This window comes from Mesoplodon bidens, assembly GCF_964165515.1.
Source record: "Mesoplodon bidens genome assembly, chromosome: 2".
Lineage (NCBI taxonomy): Eukaryota > Metazoa > Chordata > Mammalia > Artiodactyla > Ziphiidae > Mesoplodon > Mesoplodon bidens.
The window spans coordinates 36620505-36645568 of NC_138177.1; the positions used below are offsets into that span (position 1 = coordinate 36620505).

At 34.4% G+C, this 25064-nt stretch overlaps 2 protein-coding genes across 3 annotated transcripts in view; one reads left to right on the forward strand and one right to left on the reverse strand.

Annotated features, from left to right (window-relative positions):
• The window catches only part of RALGPS2 (Ral GEF with PH domain and SH3 binding motif 2), a 156349-nt gene that overhangs the window by 86141 nt on the left and 45144 nt on the right, over positions 1-25064 (forward strand). The window lies entirely within an intron of this gene.
• ANGPTL1 (angiopoietin like 1) lies at positions 3847-19061 on the reverse strand. The gene is made up of 4 exons (XM_081224528.1): positions 18215-19061; positions 6913-7106; positions 5357-5627; positions 3847-4035 (listed from the first exon to the last, which is right to left on the reverse strand). The coding sequence occupies exons 1-4, from the start codon at positions 19035-19037 to the stop codon at positions 3848-3850; spliced, it is 1476 nt and encodes a 491-aa protein (XP_081080654.1). The 5' UTR covers positions 19038-19061; the 3' UTR covers position 3847.

The window sequence follows — 25064 nt, forward strand, 5'->3', positions numbered from 1 at the left end:
TCTGCCCAACCCTGTATACTTTACATAAATTATCTAATTCTTAACAACAATTTATAAGATACGTGATATTATTCATATATTATGAGTGAAGAAACTGGGACAAGGGAGGTTAAATTCACTTGCTATAAAGATATGCATTATAACCATTTCATTTATAGTTCAAAGAAAGCATTGTGGAATTATATTAATATTTTGGAAATCTGTCTTTAGTTTTAATTTTGAGTTCATTCTTCAGTCTTTCCTGTAATTATCTATAGAATTACGATGTAATAACTATTGACCCCACTGATAAAATTGAAAACTGAGCTTATTTTTAGATGGCTTTTTGAGGAGGGGTCATGGCATCATCGTAAGTGGAATCATTCTTTTCTTACTTAGTTATTTTCTCAGACACAAATACAAGACTAAAAAATTGTTAGGATGTAATAATTTTTAACTTACCATTGATTAATTTAAGTATATAAAAATCATATCACATTAGTAAAGGTTTACAAGTAATTTAAAACATTTTCATGATTGTGGAAGTTTTTACAGGCTTATTATATTATTACCAGTAGGAGTCCTAAGAAATATAATGCTAGGGCTTCCCTGGTGGCGCAGTGGTTGAGAATCTGCCTGCTAATGCAGGGGACACGGGTTCGAGCCCTGGTCTGGGAAGATCCCACATGCCGCGGAGCAGCTAGGCCCGTGAGCCACAACTACTGAGCCTGTGCGTCTGGAGCCTGTGCTCCGCAACAAGAGAGGCCGCGACAGTGAGAGGCCCGCGCACCGCGATGAAGAGTGGCCCCCGCTTGCCACAACTAGAGAAAGCCCTCGCACAGAAACAAAGACCCACCACAGCCAAAAATAAAATAAATAAACAAAAATGTGGGGTTAAAAAAAAAAAAAGAAATATAATGCTAGAAGAATTAGCACTCCTGTATCATGACTCATAGAGTCAACTGAATATTAGACTGAAAATTTGATCTTTATACTCAACCAGGCTTGGAGCCTGAGGATGAGCTTGTTAGTTCATATCTACTAAATTTCAGGATAGTTTCTAATATTGGCCTCATCCAATATCTCATGTTTTAAAAGTCTACTTCAGAGATGCCAAGTTTCCTTGACATTGATGGTATCCCACTGAGTGGAGAGTAGGGTCTAAGTCATTTTTAGGATAAGCTTCATTTCATTTATTAAAAATAACTAAGCATAAATAATCCTTCTATAAACCAGCTGCAAGGTTATAGCTCAATCTTACTGAAGGTCAGGCAGCCACACCTTATTCCTTTGTAACCTGCAAAGTAGCTAGCTATCGGACCTTGCCTACCATACATGTGACTTATCTAATCTCTCACAAGATTCTCATTAGGCTGAAATCCCTTACTATGGCTATTCTTACCTTAATTTTTCTTACGGCCCATTCTCTTAACTACCTGCCATAATAGCTGACATAGCTCTGTTAGGTTTGCAAATGAAGATCATGGATCAGTGTAATTTTGCACCTGAAAATTTGGATATATTGTTTCTTTTAGTACATTTATTACTCACTCTGTGCAAGGCACCATGATAGGTAATGCAGAAAGTACATAGATGAGCAGTAGTAATCTGGTAGTTAAAGGCTACTGAGTACTTACTAGTGTCAGGCATTATTCTAAATGTTTTACCACATGTATTACCTCCTTTGATTTTCACAGTAACTACGTGAGCTAGGTACTGTTGTTATCTCCATTTTATAGATAACAAAACTGAGGCAGGAATACATAAATTGCCCCAGGGAACACATGTACCTGGTAGATTTGGGCCACAAACCCAAGCAGTTCTGCCTTTAGGACCTATGCTTAGCTATGATATAATACTGCTTCTTTTTTTTTTTTTTTTTTTTTTTTCTCCCTTTTGTGGTACGCGGGCCTCTCACTGCTGTGGCATCTCCCGTTGCGGAGCACAGGCTCCAGACACGCAGGCTCAGCAGCCATGGCTCACGGGCCCAGCCGCTCCGCAGCATGTGGGATCTTCCCAGACCAGGGCACGAACCCGTGTCCCCTGCATCGGCAGGTGGACTCTCAACCACTGCGCCACCAGGGAAGCCCAATACTGCTTCTTATTCCTTGATCTCAAGGAACTCACTTGCCTGAGTCATTCTTAAGCTTTCCAGGAACTTCAGAGCAGAGCTATATCACCTCTACAAAGGAGAGCACAATGGACCCTGTGGCCAAGGCAGTTAGCATTCAGCACAGTTTTCTAGTTTGTTGACTTTCACATGATTCTAGCTTTAATAATATTCCTCTTCTGTGAAAATTCTCTAAGACTTGTCTTTAATAGCGTTTTGGATGTTTAAGTGAAATGCTGTAGTTCTGCAAATAAATGGAATGCCCTAGTAAAATTTTATTCAGTTAAGATTTGATGAAACAATTAGATACCTAATTTCTCCCAGAAATCTTACAGCAGATTTTTCTGGTTCTGGGGGTGGTAGAGAGGGACTTTAAAGCCATTCCGAAATGACCATAGGTAAAGCAAAGAATAACATCAGGGTTTGATGTTCTTACCTTCTTTCACCAGAAGTTTTATTTTGAGATGTGGCAGAGCAAAAACATTGGTCATGTTGATGGACTTGAGTTGTTCAGATAATTATCTTCAGTTTTGATTGGTTGCTCAAAAGTCTCAAGAGATTTCTCTAAAATTTTTAGTTCACAAATGAATTAAGGGAAGGTCAGCTCTAGGCAGAACATAATTTCTAGAAGAAAATTGTTCTGGAAGATTGGTAATAAAGTTGTTAGTTGCAAAGATGAGTTAAAGACACACACACACACACACACTGGAATTGACAGTTTGGACTAGGCAAACCCCTGTGGATTCCATTCTGAAGCTGTTGAATCTCAGTATTGGAAAAATATCTAACAGTTTCTTGAAGTTATTTTAGCTCACCCATAAGTATGCAGTAATGCTTGTAAAGATGTCCAAGCTTTCTGACTTGACTAGCAGACAAGTTTTTTCTAAATAGTAAAGATCAGTAAATTAGGGAGGGAAAAGTATTAATAAATAAACTTAGAGTTATAATTCAGTTCTTTAAACCATTGGCTCACTAAATATTCTGCACTTTTGTAATATCAACACTTTACTGATATAACAACATAAAATAGATTTCAGGAGATTTTGATGTTCAGCAAATCATATGAAGATAATATTGAAAAATTCATTTGTATATTTCTGTTTTTATAAATTGACAATTGAAATACGGCATACGTTATTTTTTTATTTTTAAAGATACATATTTTAATACTGTGGGTTTCTTAATTCTTTTGGGAAATGGACATAAAATATATTGTCAGGAATTCATATTTAATTGTTTCATGTGAAAGGCACAAATTCAATTTGAAGTAACTTTTATTCAATGCAGAATGTTGGCAAAACTAGAGTTTTCTTCTAATTTCCTGTCTATATTTTTATAAATAAAATGTATTATTTTGCTGAAATCTTAAAATTATTTTTTCCATTGGAAGTTATAGCATTTTCATAAAGTTTTTAAATAAATTGATAAGGATCTTGAACATGATTGAATTTTGATTTAAAATAAAGCTAAAATTTGTTTTACACTGTGGCCAATATTTACATTTTAGAGAACAAACTTTGCCTGTATTTAGTCAATAATATTTTAAAAATAACTTGGATTATAGATACAGATTATCTGCAGTGTATTAAGGGAAGGTAAAACTACATTCATAAATCCCCTTTTATAGTTGTAGTAAAATTCATTTAAAAAACTATATCTGTAGAAATGAATTGTGCAAAATAATATACATGTAACATTTACATTTTTAGGAACTGAAAAATAGAGTTCTATGTCATTTAAATTGGAGACTGTCTCCCTTCAGTCAATAGGCTTGATCATCATCTGAGCTGCTCTCAAGGAGTATGAGCCACCTCGGTATTCAGCCCAGAATATTCCGTCTTGGTACTTGCTTCTGTAATGTCCTCCTCTGTACCATACTCCATTTAGGTTAGAGTGTGCACAGGCATTGTACCACCATCCTCCTTTATGAAAGTGGGCGCAGTTTCCTTTGAGGAAAAAATATAGACATCAGAGTAAAAGTTTCTTCTAAGTGTGGTACTCTGTAAACCATCAAATACTTATTCTACTTTTAGAACAATGGGAGTTTTTCTTACTGATTTCAGTTACCTTTATCTTCATAGTGTTGTTTCTTCATTTATTCTGTTACTGTTGCTTCAGTATCACCTACTTGAAGGATCACTTGAATTGCCATTTTTATTTTGCCCTTTGCTTAGTACATGCTTTTTTGTTGTTGTTGTTAAGTGATTTAATTTTCTGGCTAGCAGGATAAATAAAATGCAAGTAGTTTTTGTGTGCAAGAGAGAGAGATTGGAGAGATTGGGAGGGGAGGATATGGAGTTGCTAAACAGAGTAAAGTTTGGGGAAAATTGATTTTCAAAATAGCAAAAAAATAATATGAAATAATACTATTAGCAATCAAATGAATTTCTATAAATAAGCCATGTATTATGATCATATTTGTCTTCCTGTTTTACTCTTTTGCCGGTATGAAATAGAGACCTATACGCTGCTTGGCAAGACGCAGCTGAACGTAAAAATAAATCAACTGTCAGGGGTATGTCTTTATCAGAGCGAGAAACCTAGGTTAAAAAGGCAAAAGTATGTGAAAATTAAATTAAAAATTATGTGGATGGCCTAAATGAGTCTTTCTAAAGAGACTGTTTCCCCTCTGAATAAAGCTTTTTTGCTATTCCTATACCACATGCTGCAGTCGTCTTGCTAGTCCCCTTTAGCAAGAAGTACCTTTACCCCAGGTACCCAAATGGCTTGTTTCCTTCACTCCCTTCGGGTAACATTCAAATGTTACCTTTCTTGGCCAACCCACATAAAATGGCACCCACCCCCTGTTCCCTTATTCGGTTTTACTTTTCCTAAAGTACTTGTCACCACCTAACAAATCATCTTGTCTCCTTCTAGAAAGTAAGTTCCAAAAGGGCAGGAACTTTGTTCACTGCTGTATTCCTCAGCACCTACAACAGTGTCTAGCATATGGTAGGGGTCCAGTGGGATTTGTTAGCAATTTTAGGCAGTTGGAAGTTTTATTTCCAGATGAGTATGTTTTGTTTCCCATCCCCACCCCATCAAGTTAGAACAACAGAACCTTGTTCACAGAGTTCACACTTTGGGATTGCCTTAGAGAAGAGCTCCTAAAAGCTGTTCCTTTCAGCAGGTTGTATTCTCTTTGACTGAGTCCAAAACGACCTTTCTGAAAAGATTTTAATGGCAGTACTTTAATAACAGGGTTCTATTTAATACGTAGAAAGTGGTGATTCTACAGAGAATACACATCAGTTTTTTCTTACTCACCTGCATACATATCTTTATCTCTGTCCAGTGTGGTGAACTGTTTACCGTTATGCCACATCATAGAATCCCCAGCATTCCCCTGGTAAGTTCCCAGGCGCAGTCTATAGAATTCACTTTCAGGTTCCAGGCGAAAGCTGCTATATTCTGCATAGACTTTTTTATCACTCCAGTCTTCTAATTCAATCAACAACTTATAATTATCTTGATTGCTAAGCAGATAGATATTTTGCAGTCCAAGCCAATATTCTCCATCTATGTTTCCAAATCCTTTCTGTTAATAAACAGAGAGCATGCTTACATGAATAAGTATAGAGATAGTAAACTTCTTATAGATAAGTTTTAAACATTCGATAGCATAAAAATATTGACAATTTAAGTGGTAATATGACCTTCCATTTTTGTAGATCACCTGTTCTACTGAAGTCCCATATAATCACTTTGTTTTGTTTTGCTTTCTCTTAATTTGTCAGCATTTATTTGCACAACTACCTCCAAACTTTACAAATAAGACAAAGGCAGAAGGGACTAAAATTATTCATAGCGACTAAAAACATTAACTAGTAAACTACCCAGGCCCTTAAAAAGGGTTCCTGATTTCTCTCATACTCATAAAAAATTTTTTGTATATAGATATTGTCCCCACCATAGTCAAATAGGACATCTAACATTTTTATGATATTCAATAAAAATGATAGTATCTGTTTTAGAACAAATTATCTTTTTTGACTCTATTAGAAATAAGTAAATGTAAGAAGATAAAACAAAGCTCCTTTGAAAGATTGTAGGTTAATATTTGAAAAAAAAATAAATCAATTAACTATCCTATTTCAATAAGCATTTGCCATTGCAGGTATGCAGCAGAATATAAGTTTGGTAAACCTGATCTTAATGCTAAATGTATTTTCAGGGGGTTATGTTGCAGGATTTTTTCCCCTTGTTAAAGTAGAGGACTTCCCGGACTTCCCTGGCAGTCCAGTGGTTAAGATTTCCCCTTCCAATGCAGGGAGTGCGGGTTCAGTCCCTGGTGGGGGAGCTTAGATCCCACATGCCTTGCCGCCAAAAACCCAAAACATAAAACAGAAGCAATATTGTAACAAATTCAATAAAGACTTTAAAAATGGTCCACATCAAAAAAATCTTTTAAATAGATAAGTAAGTAAATATAAAGTATAAGACCTCCAGAACATGACTGTTTTTCTAGGACTGTTTATCTCTGATTAAATATACTTGATAATGGGCACAAATGTGGTCATGATTAAAAAAGCAGTTGTCTTCTTAGAAAATGAAATTAGGATCAGTCTTTGCAAAGAATTAAATACATGTGTAAGTCATTCAGACTGAAAGGAAACATTTTAAAGTACATCTTCAGTTTCCTTTCTGCGTTTTAATTTTGACTTTAAAACCAGAGATGAGAATTGTCTTTTTGACAAATGCAGATAATGAAAAACATATGGATAGTTTTTTTTAACTGTGTATCTTATTTATTGCATATAATGACTATTATTGCAAGAGCTGCTTTCTTCTGCCTCTCCCCCACATCTGAAACACTGATTTACCTTATAATTTTCCCAATTTCTGAAGAAGTTGACAGAGCCATCTGTTCTTTTCTGAATAACAGTCCAACCCCCAGGATCCAAACTGTTCTCACACCATAACTGCATTGGTCCATTGCTGTTTTCAGGTTTGATCATATAAATCCCACTGACCGAATGTCCAGCTTCTTTTGCATGCTGACAGTCTTTGAATGGTCCTGTAATCAGAATATCTTTGATTGCCAGGAAACTTAATAGGAAAAGAGCCATATTAAAGTAGTTTTTAGTCAAGAGTCTTAACCTTTGTATCTTTGTTTACAGATACCACTTTTTATGTATTGTGTACACAATACTCTACAAGTTAAAAAAACTAAATTTATATTTAAAAAAACTAAATAAAAGAATTACCTCAGTCCCACTATCTGGAACATTAACTTGTTTTATCTTCCACTGTTCTTGCAAGTCTTTGTCCAAATACATACATTTTTGTATTATTATAATTCTAACACACATAGAAAATTGGATTCTGTCTTTTTATTTTAACAAACATTTCCATTGGACTACAGTCTCCATTCTAGCATTTACAGTAGCTGTAATATGCAATCTTTGATGATATATCATGTTTATTCCACTGCCATTGGATATTGAGGATCTGATTGGATCTACATTGGATCTACATTGGATCTGATTTTTGCTATTATAAATAACACTGTACAAAGTGTCTTCTTATTGGCTTCATTTTTTCATACTTATAAAAATGTTGCAGGATTGATCTACTGGATCAAAATGGTACGAACAGCTTTATAGTTCTTCATAGTGCCCAATTTTTAGTTTCCAAAATTTGATTTCAATGGAACACACTAGTCCCTTGAGATGCTCAGTGAAAATGGCATACCACAGTCAAATAAGTTTTAGACTGCTAAATATTATGTTACCCTTTCGGAAACACAATATACATTCACATATTAAAGACCGAGAAGCCCTGAAGTAAACCAGTTTCCCAAACTTTTGGAATCTTTTAACTTTTTCCCTCATACAACCATAAGAATACACTTCAGGAATGTTGGCAAAATGCCTTTCTAAAGTGTTGTATCAATTTATATGACTGATAGTAATTTTCTTATTTAATCTACACAATGACTTTCTGATAGTTTACAGATGTTCTATAGATGAAACAGTTAACTAGCTAGTCTTTAAACCATAGGCTTAAACCCACTTTTTTCTAATCCCAGCATCTATGCTCTGAACTGCTGTGCTACAGTTGTCCCCATGTTATCTCACAGTTTTATGAATTCACTCCCTATTTTTTAATCCACTGATAAGTTCTTCATAAATTTTAAAATGACAGAACATTTTGTAAAATCATTTGTAGAGTGTCTTGAACTTGTGATTTCCATATTTTTTATCTAAAGAAAGATAGCTTCTAGTTTTACTGAACATTATTTCGTTTCACCCTTCTCCAGTGTTTTGATGCTTTGATTTTTTTTCGTAAGTATGTCAAGATATGAAGTGGTTCAGAAATAAAAATTACCCTAAAGATCTATTAGAACAACCAAAAAAGTATAGAAATTTCAGTTGTCAAATTTTATATTTTACTAAAAATTTTTAAATTCTGACATGTATAATTTTTAGAAAATGTGTGAAAGTAAGAGAGCTTAGTCAAGTAAAATTCGTCCAAGAAAGTCTGTACTGTAATGATAATAGGATTGTTGAAATTTTGAGGAATGTGTTATCTATACTGTGCCAAGTATATACAGGGTCCCTTATGGGGCCTTATTGGAGTAGAATTAATCTCATTAAATAAACAGTTCCACAGTTACGTCATTAGAAGGGATTCTTAGAGACTATAAACTCTTCCCTCTAGATTACTCCTTGAAGATGGAGACTGTTTTTGTTTTTCTTCTGACTTCATGTCATCACTGTTTTAACTATTAAGTAGACGGTCAATACATTTTTGTTAAGCAAATGAATCAGCTAAGTTCCCTTCACATTTTAAATAACAAGGAAATTGAAAACCACACACAAAAATCAGAGGTGATCAATTCTCTAGTCCATGTTTTTATTATGTTTCAGGTTTTTAAAAATTATAATACAGTGACTTGTAAGCACTACAGATTACTATTAAAAATTTGCAGAAACTGGAAATATGTAATGCTATCTTTCTTGGGTTATATTTATTTTAGGTATTAAATGTCTTAGTTATAGAGTTTCAATTTGATTATTTTTTTATCGTTTTTCTTTCTCTTCTGAGATTCCAGTCTTGCATTTATTATGAACATAGTTTCCTTTAAGCCGTAATAACTACTTTAAAAATTCTTGTTCCTTCTATTTCCTAGTTTGTTGAGAATTCTTACCATGAATGGATTTAGGATTTTGTCAAAGGCTTTTTATTTATCTACTGACATGATGATATGGTTTTTCTTTTTCCTTTTGTTAATATGATAAATTCTGTGGATTGTATTTTTAATGTCAAACCAACCTTTTATTCCTGGGATAACCTCAACTTGGTCATGTTATCGTTTTTATGTATAGATGGTTTTGATTTGCTAAAATTTTGTTAAGAATTTATGCTTTCATAGTCATGAGGATATTGGTTAGTTTGTGAAAGCTCATAAATGTTTCTTAAGCTAGGGAGGACTATTGTAAAAATAATGTTTGCCCTTTTCAGACTGGCCATAAATTAGATCACATTCCATTTAAATTCAGTGTGAATTATTTTTATGCTACCTACCTTCTCAGTTATTGAATTTAAATTACAGAGTATTCAGAGGCTTTAACACAGTGCTTTACAAAGTAGTCATCTTCAGTAACTTAGTTCCCTTTTCTTCTTCGTTGCTGACCTTGACACTGCGCAATTTAAGTAGCTTGTGTAATAAATGTTTATTTAATTCATAAATTTAATGCGACTATTCAAAGATGAATATACAGTCATTTCTATTGCAGAAAAATAACGTATTCCTGAAAAATCTCGTGTTCTGCAAAACTGTGCACTAAAAATAGCAGCTGATGTTAGCTGTTAGCATACTTTGTGTTCAGCTGCAGTTACTTGTGGCACAGAACATTAATATGCTTGGGGAAAATTCCATATGAATCAATATGACTACTTTGTTTTACTGATACTATTCTCCTTTTTTATCAGTCACCTATGAGCTACTTCACATTACAGAAACACGCATCGTAGTCAAGTCAGAGAAGGGTAGAGAAGTTTAAATGAAGTATGATTTCCAGGTCCAGTCTTAAATTATTTTGTGTAATGCATGGTAACGTGTTTATTTGTTTACTCACGAGCAAGAACTGTAATTTTTGGTTGTGTATCCACAGGTTAACCCACTTAGGTGCTCAAATATTTGTTGAACTAAATGATTCCTGGCAGCCACAGTGGTTTCCTCAGTTCTGCATTATTTTTCCCAGAAATGTCTTTTCTGCATCTATGATAGGCTAGAAATCTTTAGGCTCCAGGGATAAGGAAACAACCATAGAGTCCAGTGGGAAGTGGGGAGAGAGAACTCCACTACAGCTTGCTGAGTACTCTGATTGAGTCAGCAGGGCATATGGGAACACTAGCTAAGAATTAGCTAACCTAGATTTGTGGGGAAGAGCTGGAGTCGGCTCCATCTGAGTTGAGTTGTGAAGATTGAGTAGGAGTTTGGCCATTAGGGGTAGAGGGTCTGATCAAGGCCACACATGGGTAAAATGTGTTGAGGCGTGGAGACAGAAGAGAGCTTGATGTTCCAGCGGAGTTATAAATTTTGCATGTCTGAAATGTCAGTGGTTGGAGGGTGGTACTTAGAGCTCTTGAGGTCGGCTGTAGGGTTGAAATTGATTTCTTCAGTCTAAGAATGCAGTCATCGTAGTTGTTTACCACGTTAACCAGATTTTTTTTCCTAAATTGTCACTTTGACAATAGTCAAGGATATCTGAGGAGCATTGCTCTTATTTTAAAACCTATTAGTATTGTAGTTAATGCACACACGAAGTGGTTTTGTTGCAATACATACAGGTATTTCTCTTATTTCAGAAATTTGCTTATTCTATGAATGTCATCTTTGTAAATGTTTGCTCTGCAGTCATTTGAGTATAGTTTTGACAGTTTACATTTTATGTTTAACTATATATTCACAAGTTGGACTTTCATTAGATTATTTGAATTGCTGTTAAAATATTTAGAAACATCAAGGTTTTGAATCTTGACAGAATATTTGTAAAATGCCATTTGTTCCTTTCCTGCTATTTAATAAGCCCTCGGATGTTTAAGCAAACTGGGGAGTTCTGGGTTTTCTAGATCCAGCTTTGATTTGATAAGACTTCAATTTATGCAAATTTAAAATTATCTTCAACTTTAATTTTCAACCCACTTTTTCGTAGTGGGCTTCATGTTTACAGTTTGGATGCCTGTTAGACTTGGTTGATATAAAGGCTTAGGAAAATGTGGTTGAAATTCTTTTCCAAGACATATGGATAAAATTAGCAGTGCTTATAGCTATTTTTTTTCTCGTCAGTAAAGATAGTAAATATCAAAATTTAGTATTTGTCTATTTTTATAAGTAAACCATTAACCTGTCTTAGCCCAGTGTATACTGTTGGTCTTGGCAGAAATATTTTCTCATTATTACTTGCATATCTTATTCATTTTCTGCTGTAGAATTAGGTTATAGATCATTCTTACATTAAATATTTTACTGCTTTCTCTGTACCATACAAAATGCTTAACAGGAATTCTTAAAATGACTAGTAAAAAAGTAGCAGCTTTATTTTTGAGAAGCCAGTTTTAACTTGCTGGTTTATATTATCAGAAATAAATTAATTGATTTATTTATCTATGATATTTATATACGATTCAGGAATTTGTTATTAATGGTTCAAAGGGTATAGACTGGAAGTACCTTTCTTTCAAAATAGGAATTTTATTAACCTTTTGTTTGCATTGAGTAATTTTTTTGAAATTTTTATTGGAGTATAGTTGATTTACAATGTTGTGTCAGTTTCAAGTGTACAGCAAAGTGAATCAGTTATACATATATCCCCTCTTTTTTAGATTCTTTTCCCATGTAGGTCATTACAGAGTACTGTGTAGAGTTCCCTGTGCCATACAGTAGGTTCTTACTAGTTATCTATAATATTTTATTTATAGTAGTGTGTATATGTCAGTCCCAATCTCCCAGTTTATCCCTACGCACCCCCTTTTCCCCTGGTAACCATAAGTTTGTTTTCTACATCTGTGACTTGCATTGAGTAATCTTGAAATAATCATATTCTATGACACAACTGCATTCTTCTCAAAGCGGGAAAATGGAATTCTGTACATTGAATTTGAAGTACCAGTCTCTTTCTTCCTCAGTTTCTGTGATGATTAAAATTTGTATAAGACTAACAAACTCCAGTTAACAGGTCTGATTCATCATAGAAAGAAAAACATTGACCAGTCATGCCACATATTTTCCAACATGTTTTTTTTCATTAAGAACCCGTATTTTGAACAGAACAGTGGGTTAAAAAAGACAGGAGGTTTCATACTTTGAATAGCACCTTTACTGGGAACCATCTTTATTTAACCTACCTCTTCTCTTTCTATAAAGAAACTGTTTAATTACTAAAGTTAAAAGGAAAATCGTTTTCTTTTTGTTGTTGAATTCCTCATTAATTTTCTTACTTTGTCCCAATCCTGTGCTCTTTGTGATAGGAGAAATAGGACAAAAGACAAAACCAATTTAGAGCTTTCAAATAATTGGTCAGCAAGTAAAATCTTTTAAGAGGTAAACTTTTTAATTGGGTTGTGAGTTAAGCATAAGGTAAGTATATTCAACAGCATTTCTGGACTGGGAAATTTGAGGCAAATACTTTCTAAAGTGATAATAGATTCTTTCTTGTAATAATATGAATTACTTTATTAATGTATAAGTTTAAAATGCAGTTAGCAACCTGAGCTTTTATATTGAAGTTACTTAAGAATATACCAATTATTTTTTATAACTGGTTAATGGAATCTTACTTCAGCCCCTTTGCTTAACCAGTCTTCTTTAGTTTCTCTTAGTTTAAGTGCTAATATAAATATGCCACTGAAACCAATTGCATTTTTAAAATTTACTAATAGGAAACATTATAAATAATTGAAAATTAGCTTATTACCCACTAAAAAGCATTTTTTTTAGTTTCTAATGACTGTTTTTCAAATTTAACTTTTTAAGCTTACCTTTTATATTCCCATACGTGGCAAGGCATGTATTGGAAAGTGCACTCAAAAAATGTAATAATGATATTCAGACTGTACACAAAGCATTTTTACATGCATCACCTCATTTAGTCATCACAACAAACTCTTTTAGCAACTGGGCCTCGGAAAAGCCTGGCCAGAATCCAAGTTTCCTGGTATTCAGATCTATTCTCTAACATACTATGAAGGAACTTTCTCAACTTCATTCACCTACAAGGAATGAACTTACTTTTATAAATACACCATTTGTAAAAGGAAACTGTTTTCTTTTATGAAAGACGAACCCAAAATTTAGCCAATTAATAACATTAACAGTTAAGAATTGTTTTGATGGCAGTTTGCCAAGTGTATAGTTACATTCTCAAACATTTTGTTTTTTAGGTAGAGGGAAAGTAATGTTTCTGGAGATTATTTATTGTAAACCAACAAAAGTATTCTGTTATTTGCCATAAGTTCATAGTAAGTTTGTTCTCTTGAGGTGCATTTTTCTTGTAACCATTTTGAACGAAAATATAAAATTGTCATTAAAACACCTTTTTAAAAAATGCTGATAAATAAAAAGAAATGAAATTGAGTTATTTGTAGTGAAGTAGATGGACCTAGAGACTGTCATACAGAGTGAAGTAAGTCAGAAAGAGAAAAACAAATACCATATGCTAACACATATATATGGAATCTTAAAAAAAAAATGGTTCTGAAGAACCTAGGGGCAGGACGGGAATAAAGATGCAGACATACTAGGGAATGAACTTGAGGACACGGGGAGGGGCGAAGGGTAAGCTGGGACAAAGTGAGAGAGAGTGGCATGGACATATGTACACTACCAAACGTAAAATAGATAGCTAGTGGAAAGCAGCTGCATAGCACAGGGAGATCAGCTCCAGAGCTTTGTGACCACCTGGAGGGGTGGGATAGGGAGGTTGGGAGGGAGGGAGATGCAAGAGGGAAGAGATATGGGAACATATGTATATGTACAGCTGATTCACTTTGTTATACAGCAGAAACTAACACACCATTGTAAAGCAATTATACTCCAATAAAGATGTTAAAAAAAAATGCTGGTAAGATATATATCACATAAAATTTACCAGCCTAGCCATTTTTAAGTATACAGTTCAGTGGCATTAGTACATTCTCATTATTGTACAGTTAATCTCTATAACTCTTGTCATCTTGCAAAACTAAAACTCTGTACCCATCACATAACAACTCCACATCCTCCCCTCACCCCAGCCCCTGGCAGCCACCATTTCTACTTTCTATCTCTACAAATTTAACTACTCTAGGTACCTCGTATAAGTGGAATTGTACAGTATTTGACTTTTTTGTTACTGGCTAGGACACTTTTTAAATAATACATATACATTATGCATTTAAAGAGTTTAGAATGATCATGTACCTACATGTAGAGTGCAGTAATATGAACTTCTTGGTGCCAGAAGCATATGTAAGTACAGCAATAGACATCCATCTTTGCCCTTTTTTGTGCAAGTACCCAAACAGCTTAGACATATTTTCCAGTCTGACATAAGAGTAATATGAACAAAGATTTTAGCACATTATATGTAAAGAAAAAATAGCAAGTCTATTTATTGTTGCTTGTAGTAGTTTATATTTGATAAGAATCACAGAATATTAGAACTAGAAAGAGGTGTTAGAATCTTCCAGTCCAACCAGCACTCTCTAATTGTACAAACTAGAAAACACAGGCAAAGTGACTTACCCAGGGTCAATAACAAAGGAAACAAGTTTCCTTAATTCTGTGCAGTTTCCCTTGTAGCTAATTATGTCCTTGAATTTCAGAGACCAACATTTATAGAAAAAAATAAAAAGTTAATGTTTACTTATAACAACAAATAAATAATGAATAACAGAAAAAGTTATGCACGTGCTTAATTTTTACATTAAGGATTGGTTTATTTTGGATATATACACCATTGTTTCATTAAAGCAAAAGTCTGTTTAATGGGACCTTTGATATGCTAAATCCTCAGCATGAGATTTAAGTCTGTAATACTAGATTTTTTTGCACTACAGCTCAATGTGTAATAAAACCTAGAACTGATGTATCTCATTTTGCTTAGGCATTTTTCGTGTGTCAGTGTATGAATATGTGAATAATCATTTCTTCTAGAACTGGTGATACCTCTAGTTAAGATCAGTACCCACAGAAAATACTCCATGGCAGTCATCTTCATACTTACATAATTGTACATACCATCAGTTAAAAAAATTTCACACACTTACATAAATTATATGTAAATTGTATGTATTATAAATTGTATGTAAAAACTACTGGTAAATTGTATACAGTAAAAGCTTACACAAGACATATTTTAAAAGAATATAAAAAATTTTTTTTTTCTTTCTATACCCAGGTGATCATTTCATACACGTTATTCCTTTGGAAATCTTAATAATGATCATCATTTGCCTAATTTAATGGAACACTAGCCAGTTGTTACTGTTAGAACACTATAAAATGAATGACTCCAGTACAATAGAATGTGTTAAAGTACTTTCATGAAGGTCTTTGGAATGACAACTTTACAAATCTCTATAAAAATGTAGTTATCAAGTCAACCAGCATTTATTTAGCATCTGCAAATGACACAGTATCCATCTACCAGGAAGGAGCTTGTATTGTAGATGGAAGGCATTTTATTTAGATGTGTGTATAAGTACTGTGTGTACATGTGAAGGTAACTGATAATTCAACAGTGAATATAAGAAATGTTGTGTCTGTGTTACAGAGAGTAGAGACATTCTAAGGCACAGAGGAACCCTTTCCACCCGCCCCCAGCCCCGCCAAGGTCACCCATCTAGAAATCCAGGATGTCTCTATCCTCTAGCTGCTTCCAGAGATAATTTGGATCTAAGTTAGAGTTCTGGCTCTGAATAGAAATAAGGGACACATGCGTGAAAAACTGAAAAGCAACATGGATAGAACTTAGTTGACTACATGTGTGGGACAGGAGGGAGGTGTCAAAGATGAGCCAAGGGAATTCCAAAATGGGTAGTAACATACACCAAACTAGAGAAGTCAAAATCCATTTACCTATCAATTTTACTTACAGAAATTTATATCCTGAGAGTATAATCATAGAGGAAAAAAAAGAAGAACAAAGTTAATTTTTAAAGTTGCAAGAATATTGGTTACCATGTCTATGGGGGCGGGGGGTGAGAAAGACCTGAAGGTTACTACCAGAGTGTTAACTGTAGTTTATTTCTGAGTATTTGGATATTCAGCAAACCTTTTTACAAAGTTTGTTAGTGTTTTCTAGATTTTCTTCTGTAATTATTGCTTTTATAATAATAATTTACTTATTTCTAAAAGGAGAATGCCAGTTTGAGGAAAAGATTGTTTTAGGGTTCAGTTACTAATTTATTTATTCGTTCTTCAAGTATTTATTGTAGTGCTTACAATGTGCTGAGTACAGCATGCCAAACCTAATCCTGGCTAGATGTTTGAGAGAGAAAAATGAAAAGACAGTTCACTTTCTTCCAGAAGCATTCAGTCTAGAAGGGAGACAGACATGCAAACAAATAGCTCCAGTGTAATATGATGTAAAAAACATAGTCAAGGCATAGTCAGCAATTTGGGGAAGGAGCCATCTAGATACGTTTGTTTGAATCTGAGTAGGTATAACATTTAAGACACTATTTTAGCTAAGCCTTGAAATCTGCCAGGTTGACAGATAAGCTGAAAGAAGGCATTTCAGTAGAGGAAGCAGCAGCATGTGAGGTAATGGTCGAATATCCAGATGCAAACATCTAGCTTTGGTTACGATCAAGAGGGAGAGCTCCATGCAGGAGTCATCTGAGCAGTGGTGATACTTGTAGCCTTGAAGGAGTATAGACCTCTAAAACAGAGTATCTTTAAGAAAGCCTTTTTAGGCCATAGGAGAAGGAAAAAGATGCCAGTTGAAGGACCTAGAGAAGTAAGAAGAGTCAGAGTATTATGATGTGGAGGCCCAAGAAAGCAGAGATGTGAATGGTCAGTGGTGTCCACTGCTGCAGAAAGACACGTCCACTTTGTGATGTACATACTTCCAGTCTTTGTCTTTTTTCTGTGTTTTTGTTGTTGTTTAAAATTATTTCATAGTCTGTGTGCAGTTTTTTGTCCTGCCTTTTCAGAAAGTAAGTGAATGAACTGTAATTAATTTTTTTTTTTTTTTTTACTTTTGGGCATTTGGGTTTTTTCCCTTTACTCCAAGAAAACAAATCAACTTGTAAAGAATTCAGGAGAATGGCTTATGAGAAATTGGATGTAGGTGTAAAATAAATGTTTTCAGAAAGTTAGCAGTGAGCTTATTTACTAGACTGCAACAAAGATGAATTATTCATCTTTTTATTCTGGGCACCTTGATCAGTGACTGATAATGAAGGGAAGAAGGAATGAAATTAGAAACAGAGGTAGAGATATTAGGATCAATTCTCAGGTTTTTTATGTATTGAAAACTTACTTATACTTACATGGTTACAGGGTACAACGGTAGGATTTTAGCTTTGGAAAATAGGAGGGATATCTTTTCCTCTTGAGACTGAGGGCAAGAAGGCATGGGTTTTGTGCAAATGTTTTCAAGATAGGAAAGCACAAGGAACCTAGGCCTGAGTAGACTTAATCTCAGCACAGCAGTAGGTGGTGCCTGTGCTGAGAGTGGAGATAAGAGGGGGTTAATTCTAGGCTTTAGGAGAGCGAAAGCAAATTATTACATGTTCCTTTTGAGGACAATGGTGATGGGAAGAGCATCAAGAGGTAAATGAAAGGATTGTTTAGCAGTCGTGAGGATCTAGTTGGAGTCCGAGAGGATGGTCATAGAGGTTAGGAGTGGACTGTGGACTCATTCCTGTCTCAGTGCTAGTAATTTAGATTGTAAGAATTTGGATGAAAGACTACTTTTTCCACGAAATATACTGTTTCTATGAACTCTTAGAGCTGAGAGATGTATTTAAGATCAATTCTTGGTTGATAGAAAACAAAAACAAAATTTAATGTTCATGTATAATTACATCACCAAAATGAAGAATAGGCATGTATTACGAGCATTGTCTCATAAACCATAAAACATATTAACCTTGTACTTCCATTTTTAATGGTAAGAGGTAACTCACCTTCATTGATGAAAGTAACTGGTGGTATCTTGAAAGGGCTTTTGGTGGGAGAAGTTGCCAGATCAGGTGGTGGCATTAAATCTCTGGGATAACCTGGATCCCTCTGTATCTCATTGCCTCCTAGCAGACCAGGAGTATACTGATAACTGTTAGGAATGTGCTGTGGCACTACCTGGACGAGAGGAGGAGACACATGGGGGTCTTGTCGGGAAAATATCCTCAAGCACTGTTCTTCCAACAAAGTGATCATCACAGACTGGTTATTGACAAGATCAGTCAAGGAAGCATATTTCAGCTCTAGTTCCCTGTACCTTGTTGCCATCTTCAACATTTCTGTGGTGACATTGAGGATTTTATTTTCCAACTGGGAAAGTTCGAGTGAATTATCCCTCTTACGGATAATCTCATGTAATAGTTGCATATAGAGTTGAGTAACACGAGAGTTCATGTTACGGCTTTCTTTTCTCAGCAGCTTTACCTCATTGACAATGTTTCCATCTACATCCACCACCAATTGCAGGACATCTATCTCCCGCTTCTGCTTGGAGAGCACGTCCTTCAGGTTTTCAAGGTCCATCCTGGTGATCATGTCTTTAATGGTACCTGCATCTTGCCCTTTGGTATTGACACATATTGGCCCTGTTATTTTTTGTTCAGGTACCAGGAATGTGTATGAACATTTCTTTGCTTCCTCTTTACCATCTGTGGCACGAGGGTATCTCCTCTGGGTTATTTTTTTAATTTTGAACTGTCCTCCTCTGCAATGTCCAATGCCCATTAGTAGGAAGAATAGCACACTTAGGGTCCAGATAAAAGCCTTCATTTTGAAATGAGGTTGTATGACGTCTTAAAAAAAAGAAAAACGATGAAGGGAAAAAGTAGAAAAGAAGTGATATTAATCTACTTTTAAAGTCAGTAACATAAAAAACTATCTAAGAGAAAAACTGAATATCTATTGGTGTTAATAAATTGGGCCAGAATTGAAGTTATTAATTTCTCAAATTCAGTATTAAGCACCTTCCTATTTGTTTAAAAATTAGGTTTCAGAGATGAGCTCTCCAACTACCACCTTATTGTAATGCTTTTTGTTCCCCAGCTCAATGAGCAGATCTTGGTGAGTGCCCACTGTGTGCTGAGGCATATTGTTAGATGCTCTTGGGGCTTCTGAGACCCTAATAAGACACTTTTCTTACCTTTAAAAAGTTCACTCGCTATCTTAAGGCTTGGAAAATGGTACATAATGTTGGTAAGGCATTAATTAAAACATCTTCTCTAACTAGTATGAAAGTTGCCAGTGTTTTTTATTTATATTGTGCGGTTTCAATTAAATTGGCCCTCTCTAATAAGTATCTTTTTTATCTATCAAATTAAAAAAATATTTTTAGACAAATCTAAAACCAGAAAGTTTTAGCATCATATTTTTTGTTTGTTTTTGTAACATGTCCTTTTGGGATTGATGACAAGTTTAAGAATGATAGCATGCTCACAGTCATTATTGTGGGTAATTGTGTTTCCTAAATTGTAATCATATATATGCTCTAAGCTTATATATGATTCAGCAGGTTCATTTTTCTAACAGAAGTTCTACTGAACTTCATTTTAGTAAAATATTAATAAATTTTTATAACCATTACCAAGGAAAGAAACTCATCTGTCATAGAATCTGATCGTTAGAGTTGGAAAGTACTTTAAAGACCATCTCATCTCATTCAAGACAAGACCTCTTTGCTCCCATGGGTATGTTGAAAGCCAAGGCCACGGCCACACAAATAGGTAATATTAGAACCAGGTCTAGAATTCAGGTTCCCTGGCTCTTCAGTCAGTGTTTATAGCAGTGACACATACGCTAAAATGTGTGCTTGGAATGTTCCATTTTTGCTGTGGCAGATACATACTTGCCTTTTATAGTACAATTTCTATAGAAACACTCGAGGAAACCATAAGAGTAGTTCCAAAAACCAAAGCTGCTTTCTTTTTCATCAGTTACCTCCACAAAGAGTAGTAGCAGTTAGAATGAGTAAGATGTGTCACCCCATCAGGTTCATTAACAAGCTGCTATAGTATAGCCCACCTTCTCTCTCTTATAAAGTTGATTCCTGTCTGCTGTTTCTGAAGGATGGCAGTGGATATACTAAGAACTTTTCTATCCCATTTTCCACCCAGGTACTTGTTTTTTGCTTTGGGGAGCCAGGTCCCAAGTTGTTTATGCCTGCTATTAATAAATAGCAATGCAACAATAACAATAGTTCATTTTTATTGGGTGCTTGTTAAGTGCCAGGCATTGTTTCAGCCTTTTACATGTATTAAATCATTTACATCTCACCACAACCCTCTGAGGTAGATTATTATTATCCTCATCTTCAAATGAAGAAACTGGCATCCAGATGTTAAGTACCTCACCCAGAGTCACACAGCTTCTAAGACATGGAACCAGAATTTGAACTCAGGTAGAAGACTCCAGGGTTCACGTTTTTCAATAACAACTACATCATATGGCAACGTATTCTATCCTTTTTTCTATCACCAACACTGTAACAATTCCTTATATTTTTGTAGTGCCTAACTCATGTTAACTGTTTGCATTCACAACAGCACTGTGAAGTAAACATCTACCATTTTGCAAAGAAATAAACCTGGAGGAGCTAAAACACTCAAATGGGATTCAGATCTTCTACTCATAACTTTCTAGACCTGTGATTTTTACCCTCGTCATGTAGTAACTGCAGAGGAGTCTTAACTTTGTGTTCTGTGTCTTTTACAGTCTTTTCCTGGTTTGTATCTCTTTATATTGACCCATTAACTTAATTATGCACAGGTACTTGTGGATCATTTTTATATCCCAGACTTTTCTGCTGTCACTCCTTTCCCTCCATATGTATTCTGTTAGTTGATAGTTACCTGTCTAACTCGATTATGAAGCCTCCTAAAATTAAAGGTTGTATCAATGAAATATGGACTCTTCAACTAGAGTCATAAAGATGACTACTGCTTTCTAAAACCATGTCTCCTTACTTTGGTGTTTTCAAATGAGTAATGTTTGCAAAACAGGGTGATAATAAAAATAAAGCAAAGAATGGATGGAATGTACAGAATTCTTTTTCTTTTCCTAACATAAGATAGGAAGGAGGTGCATAGTAATATTCCATATTTGTGTCAAAGGCTTTCTGTTTGCTGACTGATAGCCAGAAGTACACTTGGATGAGTACTTTTAGTTTTTTGCTTTCATACTTTGCCTTCTGACATTAGTAGAAAATTTAGACCGAGTGTCATCTATTTTATTTAAAAAGGACTCTAGTTACTATACTAGAGTTACCTGTACCAAAAACCAATAAAATATTTCTTGTTATACTTGCAGATTCATAGAATTTAGATATGGTTTATTTTTAAAACTGTGGACAGTAAAATAGAAGCCATCAGCCTGCTGGGTAAACGTATAGCATTTCTCCTACGTAGTTAACGTATCCAGTGTTCAGATGCACTCACTTCAGTCACTTCAGTAATGGAATGGAAACTCTTAGATCATATAATTATTTTATCTAAATAAACTAGTATGAAATAAGCTACCAAAACAAGGAAAATTCAGAAAGTATCATGAAACCTCAAAACATGTAGACTTTTCTGAACAGTATTCCGACTGAAGATCTTGTATTCCTATCAGACACAGATTTTTATAGAACTAAGAGCATATAATGCAAGTCTGCTAATGTGACTTTGTATCCGTGTTATCATGGAAGAACAAAAATGTGAAAATACAAATCTAAATTAAAATAGCAATAGCTTCCTTTTGGTGTGTTCTGCCTTGGCTCTTTGTGGGTTCCTGTATAATTAAATCGTAAGGTGAATTCTTGTCTACCATAAGAGACTCTGACCTAAGTTAATATTTAAAGGAGACAACCAAAAGTTTATTTTTTTAAAAAACAAATACAATTCCCTTATCCTTTACAAAAGTCATGACTTCGTTGTCACCTAAAGCTCAATAAGGAACCACACTACTTAAGGAGTAGACTAGCTACATCATGAGTAAAGAAGGAGTTTTTTAAACACATTTACTGTTTACCTTTTATGAAAACATTCTCTTATTTGTATTTTCCCACATATGTTCAACTTTTAAAGTGAAAGGTCCATAAATCTGTGTTACATCATAAAACCTTTCTGTATATGTTAAAAATTTTCCTAGGTCCCACGAGAATGTTGTAAATTAGTCACAGTATACTTAAGTTTAAATCTATGTCTTTGCTTGGTTGTTTTTAGGGGAGGAAAAAAAAAAAAGTCTTCCATGCTTTGAGTTAAGTTTATTGGTACTATTTCTCTTCATAGTTGCTACATTGCCAGCTAGTAGGGAGAAGAAATGAAAGTTAGGATATACTTCCTTTCAGATGGTAAATGCATAGAGGCATTTAACTGGCTGTGTCACGCACTGAAAACAGCATGAAGCAATGAACTTAAATTTATGAAGCACCAAAGATACCTTAGATAAAGACTTCTAGATTGTGAATTATGTTCTGGGAAGAGACTTGAGAACAGTTTCATCCCCTGGAGATATTTAAGGAAGGGATAAATAGTTATCTGGGTTTCAGATTAAATGCTTGCCTAAGGCTTCAGTAAGAACTGAGGTTTTAACTGAGGTCCTGTACTTTTCATAGAGACAACAACAAAAAAAGAAAGAGATGACAGTATTTCAGATCCAGTATTGTTTGGAAATTTTATTGGAATTTCTTGTAAAATATGTTTAACAGAGATCCTCCCAGTATTGAGAGTTTTGAATCTTTAAGGAAAGGATATGAAAGTAAAGTTGAAGAAATCCTATTTAGCTTTACCATTTTTTGCTTGTTGAAGATTCTTACCTTGAATTTCTTTGATTTTTAAAAGGACAGAGGACCCCCAGATCATAACAAATTTAAGTGTCTTTGGTGTTAAAGCTCATTGTTGGTAACTAGTAATTTTATTTTTATTAATTCTAGTAATACAATTAAACAAAGCCCCCAGATAGAATATTGAAAGAATCGTGTTTGTTGACCTATATTTTTGGTCTTTTAATTCTGTATTTAAGTAATTGTTATCTTCTGGGTTCTTATTTGCTATTGTTAATGCTGACGACTTACACAATACTTCTATCACATTTTATTTCTTCTCCTCAATTCTAATCTGTAAGGTTTTAGGATTTTTTAATGTATCAATCGCTTTGCTTTTTCACGTAATTCCAGTTGTAGCAGTTTTAATTTCTGTTGTCCAAGTTAAAGTACTGTTACATATAAACCTATGAAACTATTTAAAAGTTTGAGTTTTAGCAAGAAATACCGTAGACTTGTTTTAAATCTTTAATATTTAGTAATATGAAATATTAATATTTAGGTTACATTTGGTTATGCTATAATTGAGGTATTGTTGCAGCGCCTTTCAGTTAATTTTATATCTTCTTAGCTGTGTTTTGTAGCTATACTTTAAGATATCTTCACAGTATATGTAAATCTTTAGCATATACACTGTAGCTATGTAAAGAGAAACTAACCATGTTTACAACTATTTTCTTTAGTCTGTATCCCTTTGTTTTTAATCACTGTGCTGTAAATCTTATACATTTAATCTGTTACTTGTTAAAATTTCTAATGTCACTAAAGTACTTGTTTTCTGAAACCCAGCATGTATGCATCAGTCTATAAACATACACACTAAATACCATTAAATTGAACCTCAAATAATTCATTAATCATCATAAAGTATATAATGACCAGCTTTATATAAAGTTGCAAAACAAAACCTTTTTCAGACTAAACAAATTGTAGTATATTCCAAAATTCTTTGATTAATAAGAGATTTTGACATTTCTATTACAAATGTAAAATAATTATACATTTCAACATACATAGAATTTTTAAATAAAAGTAAAAGAAATATTATAATACCTTTTGCATCTGTTGATAAAGCAAACCCAGAGACTTGCTGCTCTTACTCTTGCTTTTAAAAATCAGTGTAGAAGTTTGTTCGTCTGTGACTTTAATGGCAACTGCATTTTTGTTTTGGACCGTTGAATCCAAGCTGTACTAAGGAACTTCTTTTTCTTCTTACAGCACAAATCAATTGAATTTGACAAGCCACCTATGTAATTTTAAGTAGTATAGTGGAAGTTCCTGGTCTGCGGGCTGTCTTTAATCCAGCAGAGAAAGCATTGTGGCTTTGCTCTGTCTGCCACATGGAGAAATTCAGTAACCAGCTGCAGCTGACCCAGATTGTATATACAGTACCCTTGAATAGTGATTCCCTCTCTTTCTCAGGAGACTCAAGTTCAGCCCACATATTACGTCACCAAAAATTTGCTGGAGACTTGGGGGGAAAATCTCTTTAGGATTTCCTCTCTGTAGCTTTAAATAGGGGTGGGGGTAGTGTGATCAGCAGGAGGTTGAAAAGCTCCGAACAAGGAGAGACTGTGCAGGTTGAAGGAAGGGCACCATCTGGAAACAAACTATCATAGTTCAGCAGGCAATTATAAAACAAACATTTTAGTCTGCTGCCCAGAGATCTTTTAAGTTAACACTGAAAAAATAGTATTCAGCTTCACGTAGATGTAGGCGCAGGCTGATGAGTTTGTTTTTTATTACAAAGAACAAGAGTTAGACTCTGTTCTAAGAGGCAGTCCCCTAAATAATATAATACTCTTTATAGCCTAGAAGAATTTCTAAACATTGAGTTGCCAGTTCAGAAGTTTTTAAAGTTGTAAGGAACCTGATGTTGTAATATGTTATATCTTACTGTGTAAGAGATAAAACTGTTCATTTTTTAAATTCTAATGTTATATAATTAAATTCTGATGTTATATAATGTCACTGCCTCCTATTGTGCAGCATGACTCCTC